General features: G+C 45.2%; 1 protein-coding gene across 4 annotated transcripts in view; it reads left to right on the top strand.

Annotated features, from left to right (window-relative positions):
- Positions 1-12,938, top strand: part of CRYL1 (crystallin lambda 1) — a 130,447-nt gene that overhangs the window by 12,249 nt on the left and 105,260 nt on the right. For 3 of the 4 annotated variants that reach the window (XM_030307518.1, XM_030307484.1, XM_030307492.1), the window contains exon 2: positions 4,506-4,613. The exons of the other annotated variant lie outside the window; for it this stretch is intronic. In XM_030307518.1, coding sequence (XP_030163378.1) covers positions 4,506-4,613 — 108 coding nt within the window. The remainder of the gene's footprint in view (positions 1-4,505; positions 4,614-12,938) is intronic. 4 annotated transcript variants of the gene reach the window in all.

Genomic DNA, 12,938 nt, shown 5'->3' with positions numbered 1-12,938 from the left:
AGCTCCCACCCCCGCGGGCGTCAGCCCGGCCAGAGGCGGGCGAAGGTTTCAGGCGGGCGAGTGGCTCGGGAGGGTTGTGGTAGTTTCTCAAACCGCACAGGGCAAAGAAAGAGCGCTCTCGGTCTGAAAAACATTTCTCTGAAGCGTGTCGTACGTGCAGCGAGTGCGGCAGTCATTCGGGCGCCGAGTGGACGCGCGCTGTAAAGCCTGCCGCGGGAGCATCCCTTCCAGACCGAGGCTGCAAGCAGGGCTTCCCCTCTGGTTGAGTGAATCACCACACACCGCAAACATTGTGACACTGGCGGTGGGACGAGGAGTTTAGGGCCAGTGGCTGGCCCCGTGGGGTCATCTGCGCCAACGTTTCTTGGCCTTTTAACTTCCTGCCTCGCAGCTCTGGAGAGAGCGAGAGAGCGAGAACACGTCTGTAAGGAAGAGAAGGAAGTCTTTTCTGGAGAGCGAGAGCGTGTCTGCGAAGAAGAGAAGTCTTTGTGCAGGGACGGTCTCCTTCAAACTCTGGCTTGTGGCCGATGGTCTAGGGCGACAGCTGTTACTAGAACTTCCTGCGAAGAGGGAAATGTTCCACTTACGCTCTTGCTGTCCAGGCCGGTGGCCCCTGTCACAGGTGGCTGTTGAATACTTGAGATGTGACCTGATTTTTAAAATTTATTTAAGTTCAGTTAATTTAAATAGCAGCATGTGGCCAGAGTCGACCGTATTAGTGCAGGTCTAGAGCATTGAGGGCTTAATAAAACTTTATATATACCTAATATGTAAATTTTACATTAGTTCTAAAAGATTTTAGTATTGCAGAAGAATACGGAGTAAAGTCTACTGTATAATCCTGCGCCCTTTCCAGAAGTTGAGCAGAGGTCGTTTTAGTTGTTTCCGCTGCGTTTTTCAACCAATGCCTTTGCATAATATACCTTGTAACAAGATAGGAGCCCCTCTCAGTCGCCCTTTGTGTGTATCAAGGGCTCAGCTCAAGTGAGCGTTGCGCGAGGGCTTTGAAGCCTGGATAGCACTTCCGTGGCATTAACAGGATTTTCAGGTCAATTGGGGGCAAGCCGCGCTCTTCCCTTCCATGGCTTGGGCCCAAGCCCCACAGAAGGGGGGCTCTGTGGCGGTGTGGGGCACTGCCTGGACTCAGAGTCGGACCCGTAGATGAGCTGAATTAGGAGGGGGAGCGGGGGGAGACCCAGTAGGGACGATAACGTCTCGGAGCCCATCCTTGGCTGCGACTGTTCTTCTAGCCCCGCTCCCGCAAAGCGGCTCACGCGGGCGCCGCGGTGAAATAACGCCACGTCTGAGACCAGCGCGTCCCACTGCATGTTCTGCCTACTTGCAAGCTAGTGATTCGGCGTGTTGCTCTTTCCTGAACGCTGGCAGAGGACACGAGACTCAGGGGTCAGAGACAGAGGGCTTTCTTAATCATAGCAGGGCAGGCGGTATGAGCTTCCTGCTTACGCGTTTGTCCCCTTGCCGTGGGGGTGGATGTGCACATCCCAGGTGCGTGCCTGCACGTTCAGTGAGCGTGTTCCAGTGTGGGAACGTGGAGCTTGGGGAAGCCACTGTTTATAGGAAGGGGTAAGCAAGCCTGCTGTTTGTCTTCAAGGGACGCATTTTCCTCCCCTTGAGGTGGTGGCTCACTGCCTAGGAACTCCGGAAATGGTCGGGCGAGGAACAGCCAGGCCGCACGTTCTTGGCACGCCTGGCGAGGCTGCAGGTGCTCGCGGAGAAGTGCCCCCACCGCTTCATGCTCTGCTTTGTCCACACGCCCCTTCGGGACCCCCTAAAATGGGAAATACGTTGCTGCTGACATTTGCACCGCATTTTTTTTTGTTTGTTTGTTTATTTATTTGAGAGACAGAGCATGAACGGGGGAGGGGCAGAGAGAGAGGGAGACACAGAATCGGAAGCAGGCTGCAGGCTCTGAGCCATCAGCCCAGAGCCCGACGCGGGGCTCGAACTCACAGACCACGAGATCGTGACCTGAGCTGAAGTCGGACGCTTAACCGACTGAGCCACCCAGGCGCCCCTGCACCGCATTTTTAAGAGCTTCTCGTTTAGAGGAAACCCAGAGAGTGTTGTTGATTTGTTTTTAAATTGTATAGAGTAGAAATTGTAAGGACGGTTTGTGGATGGGACGCAACTTGCGTTTGATGGTCTAAGTGGCATTGGAAGATCTCAAGGCTGGAAGAAAAATGGAGCGTAGTCCAGCTGCCTATCCGATATTTGGTGCTAAGTGATTACCTGCCTCTGTTCAGACACCCCCAGTTCCAAGGCTTTTCCACTTGCTTGATCACTGGGGCCGCCTTTTCCTGAGTAACATTAAGCAAGTGTCAGGATGACGAAGCGGTGGCAATCGGTACGGTGGCCTCAGAGCGCAGTGCTGGGTTGTGTGCGGGAAATCCCACTCTAAAGCATGTAAACGTGGTATTTCTTCCAGCCTAATAGTATCCCCAACTTGACCGCATTTCTCCTTTCAGTAACTGCCACATTTTCCCTTAAATCTCAGTGAAATTGTCTATTGTGTCTCTAATTCCTTTGTCCCCATCCATATTCTTTATATTATGGAAAAGTTTCAAATCGTATTAAAGTTGGGAGAATAGTACAGTGAAAACTTGTGTACCCCTTCTACCCCAGTTTCAACAATTATTAACACAGGGCTAGTGTAGTTTCATTTATATCCCTTCTGTGGATTAATTTGAAACAAATCCCAGACATTGTGTCCTTTCACCTACGGATATGTCAGCGTATATACCTAAAGGATCAGGGCTGCGGTTGACCCTTGAACAATGCAGGGACCAAGGGTGCCAGACTTCCCCACACAGTTGGAAATCCGTGTATAACTTTGATTCCCCCCAAAGCAAGAGCCTTATTGATAATATGAACAGTCAACTAACACATATTTTTATGTGATACATATTAAATACTGTGTTCTTGCAATAAAGTAAGCTAGAGAAGAGATGTGAGGAAAATCATAAGGAAGAGAAATATATTTATAGTAGTGTACTGTAAAAAATCTGCATATAAGTGGACACGCATAGTTCAAACCCTTGTTGTTCAGGGGTCAACTGTATTTTATTTATTTTTTTAATGTTTATTTTTTAATGTTTATTTTTGACAGAGAGAGATAGAGCGTGAGCAGGGGACAGACAGAGAGAGAGGGAGACACAGAATCTGAAGCAGGCTCCAGGCTCTGAGCTGTCAGCACAGAGCCCGACACGGGGCTCAAACTCCTGAGCTGAAGTCGGATGCTTAACTGACTGAGCCACCCAGGCGCCCCCAAGGATCAACTGTATTTTAAAAATATAGAACTGTGATACCACCATCATGTATAAAACATTAACAGAATTCCTTGCTATCATCACATAATGTCTTTAGATATCCAGTCAGCATTCAAAATTTACCTGATTACCTAAAAACTTTTTTATACTTGGTTTGAGGGTCCAAGTAAGGCCCACACGTTATATTTATAGTTGATATATAGCCTTCTTTCAATCTATAGGTTTCTCCATCCCTCTTTTTTTTTTTTTTTTAATTTTCTTGCAGTTTCCTTGTTGAAGAACACAGTCATTTGTCCTGTGAAATTTCCTACATTCTGGATTTTGCTGCATGTATCCATGTGGCGTCCTTTAATGTACTTGTTCCCCTGTCCCTCCATTTCTAGAACTGGTAGTTAGATCTAGAGGCTCATTTCTCTTAAATGCAGGCAGGCTTTCTTCTGTACCAATATGTCAGAACTGCTGTTGTCACTGTCCCCACCCCCATTCATCTTGCTAACCCCAGTGGCCAGCCCTCAGTTTCAATGTCACCTGGCACCTAATATATGCTCAAATGCTGGTGGTGGTAGCAGTTAGTATTTACCCCCATCTTTCTCAAATAAGTAACATCTCTGTTCTTCACATTAAGTGACTTGCCTAAAACAGTGGTCAAATGGGGGTTCACATAGGAGCCTTTTGCCTCACGACACCCTACCACTTTACTACTGTGATTTCTTTTTAATGTTTATCTTTGAGAGAGAGAGAGAGAGAGAGAGAGAGAGAGAGAGACCGAGCATGAGCAGGGGAAGGGCAGAGAGAGAGGGAGACAGAATCCGAAGCAGGCTCCGGGCTCCGAGCTTGTCAGCACAGAACCAGACGCGAGGCCGGAACTCACAGACAGCAAGATCACGACCTGAGCCGCGGTCGGATGCTTGACCGACTGAGCCACCCCAGGTGCCCTGCGCTACTGTAATGTTCGTTTCAGCGTGTGAACTAATGGTGACTGCCTGACATCTGGCAGTGTGCCAGGCATAATATTAATGCCGACACTGGAGTTGAGAATTCAGGGGCTCCTACACAGAGATGCAACGTTTTCAATGAATACAGCTATCAAAATGTGTAACTATTCTTAAGTATTTTAGAACAGGGTGAAATTCTAAAAATTTCATTCTGGGTTGGGAATGAAAAACTGTTCCATTAAGTTAACTGGAAGCCTTTCTTTCTTTCTTTCTTTCTCTTTAGTGGACTCATCGGGCGAAGCTGGGCTATGTTGTTTGCCAGTGGAGGCTTCAGGGTGAAACTCTATGATATTGAACAACAGCAGGTAACAAATGCCTTGGAAAACATCAGGTACGTTAGCTGGCACCTTCTGGGAGGACTTGACATGGCTCTTTTGCTCTCAGGAGGTCTTGGTTATCATATTCTCAAGGCTTCAAACTCTTGTGATTTTATTCTTCCCTTTGGTGGCGGTTCCAGTGCCTTGGAGCTGGTAAAGAGACCCGCAGTGGCTGAGACGTAAATTAAGACCGAACAAGGAGCTCAGATGGTGAGGAAAGGACCCTTAGGGTTGTAAAGATGTGTGATGGGAGTGGAGTCGCTGAACAGGCATCTGAGGCTTCCAGCCGGAGTGAGTGAGTGAGCTTACCTCGCTGTGTCCCACGGGGCTGGACGTCTGGGTCTCCCTGTGGTCCCCGGGCAGACAGCGGTGGCTCACAGCGCTCGGTAGCCGGAGCTGCGTGGGCATTGAGTTTTAGGAACAGGAGGTCCCGAGGTGTGTTTCGACCTATTGATCTAATGATGCCAGGACTCAAATGAACCGTGACAACTGTGATAGTTAAAGGCCTCAGAGTAGGTGAACTTACATAGGCTGAGTGCTAAGCTCGGGGGAGGGCTAAGTTTTGGGAATAATCACAGGGGACAGGATAAAAACAGGAACCAAAGGAAAAAGGCCAAGAATGAGGGAGGTCAAAGATAGAGGCTCCAAACGAATACAATGTTCCGGAAGATGAAAGGGCCCTAATTCGTGACCTCTTCACCCAACATGACCATCACTGAACACAGTTTTGACCGTCTCACACATGGTGTCATTCAGGCAGGTATTCTCCTTCTTGGGGGATATCCGCGAACGTGCAACCTGAAGTTGTAGTCGTGTAACAAGACTGTGCTTACTTTATAGTTTATTTTTTGAAAAGACTAATACACATGGCTACTATTTAATATTATTGGTGCCTGATTAGATTGAACTTTTAAAAGCCAGTTTGTAAGAGTTTTGCATCAAAAAAACCAAAATAATTTATTGCTATTAGCAGCCTTATGAAAGAAAAGCACATCTGAATTCTTGCATATCTAAAACTTAAGTGTACACACGGACCTTTTCTCAATAGCAGTAGCTTTGTTTTTGTAGCCCATCTACACATGACTCTGAGTTCACTTAAATATGCAGAACTGGTTGTACTTCTTTGGCAGGAAGTAGAGATCTCAGGGTATCTTGTGACTGACTACCTTTTTCTTCTGGAATTATTACTAGCAAATAGTAGCAGGAAAATCAGGTTGAATGGTGTCATGTTGCCCTCCGAGGGAAGACTACATTTTTGGTCTTATCACCTAAGTAAAGCCAGCTGCTTCCCTTACTTACACAAGATTTTCAGATGCTCCTTTCCTGGACACAGAGACCAGGTTAAGAGCATTGAGTCCAAACCTTATTTTTGCATATACCTTGGTCAGTAGAAGAGTTGTGAGTTTCAGTGCTTTTTCAGTCAAAAAAGAATTACTGCTGCTGCTTTCGGTAAGTGAACCGTGTCACTCCGCACACAGAGACTGTTAGCTCACGTCAACAGCACTGGGTGTTTGGCTGTGGTCCTAGTACATTCAGGAACCGAGACTAGAACGTCTCTGTCTGAGGCACAAGTGTAAGGAGAGCCAACTTGATCCTTTTCGTCAAGAAGTATAAACAATGCATCTTCCTGATTGGGTTGAGTTGACTGATGGGTCAAAATAGTTTGTGCCCACCGTGCCTGCCCCCTTTTAAGCCACTGGTTTATGTTCTTCATTCATCACACTAGGTTGTGAGCTCCATGGGGACTGAGAGTATGCAGTATACTCACAGTGCCTTCATTATTGAAGTGGTTTGTGATCTCTGCTAGCCATGACGGCCGCAGAAGGAAGCCACATGCACACCTCTTGACCCCAGAGACGGGCACCAGCTCAGTAATTGTTTTAAGTGAGTCATGGGAGCCTTTTCTAGAGTCTCAGAAAGTACTTCTTGGCTTGTCTTTTGTACAGTCTCTCCCTACCATCTGTCCAACCCTTGCTGTTTGCCTCACTTCCCATAGTCCCATCCTTCCAAACATCTTATAGTAGGAAATACATGGTTGAAATCTTACTACTTCTGCATGAAAATTCTATGTTAGACTTATTAGACACTAATCTTAAACGAGTATAAATTGTACATCTTGATTCTGAAATTGTAAAAATTAAACTGGTGCAGTTGATTTATTTTTTAAAGTTACAACATTAGAAGATGAGAGGAATTATCACGACTCATGCCATACCAAGAGATCATGGAGAATTAAAAAAAAATTAAAAAGATGTCACGCAAGACTAATTGTTTTCTAAGAGTGGTAAAATGAGAAACTTAAAACTTATTTAAATCTCAAAATAGAAAGGTAGCTTGACCTCAGAAAACCTCGTTAGCTGCTGCTTTACCACTTGGTTTTTGGTTTCCATTGTATGCCTGGTGTTCGGCACGTGTTAGGTCTCAAGAATCTGAGACTGAATGTATTTTAAGAGAAAAACAATAATCAGGTAAAAGTTATAATATGGACTCCTAGATCAGGACATGACTTTTTGGAATTGGATCCAGCATCATTTCCACGTAGTGACAGGCCATTCTCGCCATCACCAGACCAGGGCTGCCTGGCATGAGCCATATTGATATCTCAGGGACCGCTCCACTCTGAGGCAGAGGACAAACTGCCCTGTTTTACATGAGTCCCAATCTGAAATCACTATCATATTTTGATAAACCTTCTCTTTACAATTTCTGGATTGCCGTCTCTTTACTACCTGTAGATGGTCATTCTCATATGCAAATCCCCCCAAAATGAATCTGCTTTCTACACAGATTAGGATTTAATAAACCACCAGAAGTGATCCCTGAAAGCAGGTAGCTGCCCTGTACTCCTGCCTCCTGAGTAACTGAACTCCTTGTCTCTGAACTGAGGCATTTCTAATAACTGGGTTCCTGGGGATGTGTTTAAATTGCTACCCCGACCCCTACACTTGCTTAAATATCTTGAATTCAGTTTTGATCTGGGTTCCTCTGGATTGATCTGTTCTGGTTTGAAAGGAACTTTTAGTTTTCCTGTGTACCTTTTGGCTAGAATAGCTGAGTGTAATCACAAAATGGCCATGAACTGCTTCTATCCCTGTCTGCACACCTCCTTGTATTGTGACTTTGCTGCTCCCACTGCCCGACTCTGGGTTTGGCCACAGACTTTCACTGGCCAGTGGGACAGAGAGCAAATGCCATGCGAGCAGAGGCCTGGAAAGCTCCTGTGCATTGAGAACGTACCCTCACTTGCTGCTGGGAACCCTTCCTGCCACCCTTCATCCTGTCGGTCAGTTCAGTCTGGCCCCCTAGAGACACGTGGCCCAGCTGTCAGCCGGCACTAGCCAACACCAGCACCGACCCCTAGATGGATGAGTGAAGCCATCCTCGACCAACAGCCCCTAGCTAACCTGCCACACGACTGCAGCGTCACGCACGAGCTGAGCTGACTGTGGCCAGAATTACTGATTCCCAGGACTGTGACAGCAGATTGGTAGATTACCAACATACCAAACCTTGGCCAGGTCCCTGTGCTTAGATTGCGGTCCTCTACTGGTTCTAGGTTCTGAGGGGTTCTGGTTTTGTCTTTTCACAGCTTTTACAGGGGAATTCTGCTTCTGTGGGAAGTGATGGAAAACTATCAGTCCCTTCGCTGTCTTAAGGGAACATACCGTGAATGAACTTCTTTTGGGAAACAGCGTGCCCGTTTGTTTATGTATTGTCTATGTCTGTTTTCACTCTACAACGAGTAGTTGCAACAGAGACCAAATGACCCACGAAGCCTAAAATATTTACTATCCTTTCACTCCCACCAAGGGAAATGGATCAGGAGTGTATGAGTAATAATTAACATGCTGTGAGATTTCAGGAGAAGTTGAGCAGGCCTAGCTGAACTGATAGCACATGCTCTATTATCAGGTGAGATTTGAACATAGATTTTGTAGGTAAAACTCCAAGGCTGGGGAAAATATATGTCAGGCTGAAAAAAAGCCAGTTATATTTCTATACATTGGCAACACATAGTTTGAAAACAGTAAAAAAATTTGCTACAGAAAATGTAAGCAAACTAGGGATAAATATAAAAGGAATGTGAAATACATTCATGGAGAATTTTTAAAAAATGTTACTGAAGGACAGTTAATAAAAAGTAGATGGAGAGACATCTATCCTAGCAACAACCTGTCGTTGGTGGTTTAATTGAAACCCTCCTAGAAGTGGGGGACAGGGAGTGGGTTGACTAAACCGAACTGCATGGAAAAGTTCAGAAGGGATCTGAGGTCCTGATGCCAAAAGTTCACACCAGTGGGCTATGGGTTCAGCCAGGTCATTCAACTTGACTTATCTATGTGTTCACAGATCATGCTGTCACTTGGCTGTCATTCGGACAGTTCAAATGATTGCTTCATTTCAATTATTTATTTCCCTTCCCAAACAGAAGTCGTGTTGCTTTATCTGATTTGTAAAAGGTATATGTGCTAATTGTACATTCAGAACATTGGGGAGAAATAAGAGTATTTCGACTGTCTCTGAATGGTAGGAATAAGAGTGAGTATTGTTGAACATTTTGAGGACACACGCTGACACCTTGATCCGGCACGCTTCTGTGCATGTGGACACGCACGTATTAACAGTGAAAGTAGGGCTGTGAAGGCTTATTTGGTATTGGGGGTGGACTCAAGAATGTTATGAATTCTGCTTTGTCTGGTCGTCCGCCTGTGAGGTTTCCAACAGTGACAAACAAAGTACACGTGTTAAGTGAGCCAAGGCTTGATACTCAAAGTGTAAACTTTGGTGAAATCAACACTACTTGAGGCTTAGTGGGTCCTCTGCTCCCCTGAGTATCTCCCCGCCCACCAAGTCCCAATGTCACCACCAGCCTGAGGGAAGAGAACTTCAGGGTGCCCAGGCGAGGGGGGAGAAGTGGGTGCAGTGACAGGGCCAGTGGAGGCAATCAGAGCCCCAGCTGTCCTGCGGGGTGAATGGGGAGAGTTCTCTTTCTTTCTGTAGTACATGTAACTTACATACTCGCTGAGAGGTCTTCAAATTCAGGTGTGCAAGGGGGTTGGGCTGGTAACCCAGGGGAGAGAGTAAAGTAGCAAAGAGGTGGATCCTTCGGCAAATTGGACCTAGTCTTTGGTGGAAGGTATTCAGGACTTAAAAACACTGTGCTGTTGGGGCGCCTGGGTGGCTCAGTCGGTTAAGCATCCGACTTTGGCTCAGGTCATGATCTCGCAGTTTGTGAGTTGAAGCCCCACGTCAGGCTCTGTGCTGACAGCTCAGAGCCTGGAGCCTGCTTCAGATTCTGTGTCTCCCTCTCTCTCTGCCCCTCCCCTGCTCATGCTCTGTCTCTCTCTGTCTCAAAAATAAATAAAAACATTAAAATAATAAAAAAAAAAACACTGTGCTGTCAAGCAGAAAAGGTCTGGGGCCACTCTTTAATAATTTTTTTTTTGTATTCTATCCTTTTATTTCCCATTTCAAAAGCATTAGGAATGATTTTTAGGGTCCACCTAGTATCCCACTGTGGAAGATGGGCTGTGCTGTTGGACATGTGTTCCTCCATTTTCATATTGCAGTTAACTTAACACAAGAATTTTGTAGAGCTTCAACTTGATCTGCCCGCGTGTAGTTAGCATGGTCCCTGGGGCACTCAGGAAGTCCAAGGTGGACCTCCGTGCCAGGGCGGCAGAGCCTGGGTAGAGGACAGGAAGTGGCAGTGCCATGTCTGAGTATCCATGTCTGCTCGTCTCCTTTCTTGGACTCTTCAGTTTGTCCGGAAAAGAATCTGCCAGTTTCCATCTGGCACTGTTGTTCCTGATCAAAGGAAAGTGCCCGGAGGTGCGTGTGTATGTGTGTGTGTGTGTGTGTGTGTGTGTCGGGGGGGGGCGGTTCTAAAGTTCGTGCGCTTTATCTTAACTCCCTGTTTTCAGCAGCATGGCGTCTCTCTCTCTGCCTCTAACGTGTCTCGTGAGTTCTGCGAGTGGGGAGGGGAGGAGATTCATTAGCTCCCAGGCTGTTCTGACCTTCAGTACTCTTTGGCTCTTGCTCCTTTCTCAGCCATCTGTCCTATCTGGTGTCTGCAGATTCTGACTTTTGCCCGGTCTCTTGGGAGACTTGCTTCTCATTGGCTTTCCTTTCCCCACACTTAAATCTCAGCTCTCTCTACCCCATCAAGTCATTTACCATACCACTTTTGTGTTCTTTTCCGTGTCCCACAAAATTAGATCTTTTGTCCATTGTAACTTCGTGATGTCTTTGACTTTGTGGGCGTTTATGTGTGTATCTGTGTCTGTATCTACACCTTCTATATTGTCATCTATGTCTATATATCTGTCTATATCTATATATCTATATGTATATATCTATATATGTATACATATAAAAGTTTATTTATTTTGAGAGAGAGGGACATTGAAAGAGTGAGCGGGTAGGGGCAGAGAGAGGGACAGACAGAATCCCAAGCAGGCTCCACACCGTCAGGACAAAGCCCAATGTGGGGCTCCATCTTGAGATCATGATCATCAAACCTTGAGATCATGACCTGAGCCGACAAGAGTCAGATAAGTACTTAACTGATTGGGCCACCCAGGCACCCCATATAGTTTTTAAAGATTCCTTTAGTTTGGTTTTATTGAGGTTTTTGGAGGGAGCAGAGATAAATGTATGTTTTATCCAGTGTGTGTAATTAGAAGTCCAAGGCCTAGGTTATTACATGAATCAACTGGGATGACACTGGCTAAAATGATTTTCTAACTCATTCTACAGAATCTACAAGCCTTTTAGTCCCTTACAATTTATTTCTGAGTTCTGGTTCATATGGAGTTTAGTTCTTGCATGAATTCTGCCCTCTTTTACCTTCTAGAAGAATCAAGTTCAAACACAATTTAAATGCCACAGTAATCACTTAAAAAGAAAATATATTGTTTCTATTTTTAATTATGGCAAAAAAGTAACAAAATTTACTTAAAAAAAAAACCATTTTAACTGTATATAGTTCAGTAGTGTTAAGTACATTCACATTGTTGTGCAACAAATCTCCAGAACTCTTCCTCCTCCGACATTGAAACTCTGTACCCGTTGAACAACAACTTCCCATTTTCCCTCCTCCCAGCCCCTGGCAACCACTATTTTACTTTTTTTTTCTGTGAATTTGGATACTTTAGACGTCTCACATAAGTGGAATCCTATATCTGTGTTTTTGTGACGGGTTTATTTCACTTAGCATTATCCTTAAGATTCATCCATATTGTAGCATGTGAAAGGATTTCCTTCCTTTTAAAGGCTGAATAATATTCCATTGTATGTACACACCACATTTCGTTTATCCTTTCATCCACCGGTGGACACTTGAATTGCTTCTACCTTTTGGCTCCTGTGCATAATGCCGCTGTAAACATGGATGTACAGATATCTAAGTCCCTGCTTTCATTTCCTCCAAATATATACCCAGAAGGGGGATTGCTGGGTCATATAGTAATTCCATTTTTAATTTTTTTAGGAAGCACTATAATGTTTTCCATAGCAGCTGCACATGTTATAATCCCACTGGTAGTATACAAGGGTTCCCACTTCTCCATTGTCTTTTATCTTTTTTAATTAATAAATGCTCCTCTTGAATAAAACTTCAAAAGTATAAATGTGAAGAAATTAAAACCACCCTTATTTTGCCGTACAGTGATAATTGTTAACACTTTATTTTCTCCAGGTTTAAATAAAAATTTAACTTCATTGAAGTTACGATGGAAATATTTTGACTTCTGGTGCTAGGTTGACCTCTAGAGGTAGAACTGGTATGCCGCAGCCACTTACTAAAGCGCTTTGAACAAAGTGCATTCTTAACTATTAAGTAGTGTAGGTTGCAACATTCTGCGTGTGTCAGGCTGCTGAAAACCCCACTGAGAGCCCTGTCTTTTCCAGCTGTTTATGTGTTAATTTCTTCCAAAGTATTCAATGTAAAACTAGAATAATGGGGACAAAACATTGCCAAACGGCTGGTTTTGATTTGTGGGCATAATTCTTGAACTTGAAGACAATGTAAGGGGTTGTCTGAGTATGTCTAAAAGCTCCTCCAATGTCTTACCTGGTTTGCTCTTGGGGTCCTGGAGTTTGCAGCCGTCCAGGGGGTTAACGTGTGGCCAGGTCTCTCCCCTCATGCTCCTGTCTTTTCCAGGGGCAGAAAGGGCCTTGAGGCCAAATCACTCACGTGGATTCTTCACTCTGAGTCTGATCTGCATGAGGCCGTTGGTGTGGCTACTCTGACTCCTGCCTTCTGTCTCTTTTTCCTTCCTTTCTTCATAGGGGTGTCCCTGGGAATTCTACAGAACAGTAGCTCATCTAAGCGACAA

Source organism: Lynx canadensis, chromosome A1, assembly GCF_007474595.2.
Source record: "Lynx canadensis isolate LIC74 chromosome A1, mLynCan4.pri.v2, whole genome shotgun sequence".
NCBI classification, from domain to species: Eukaryota; Metazoa; Chordata; class Mammalia; order Carnivora; family Felidae; genus Lynx; species Lynx canadensis.
Note: the sequence above shows the minus strand (reverse complement) of the source record. Positions and strands in the feature narration are given on the sequence as shown.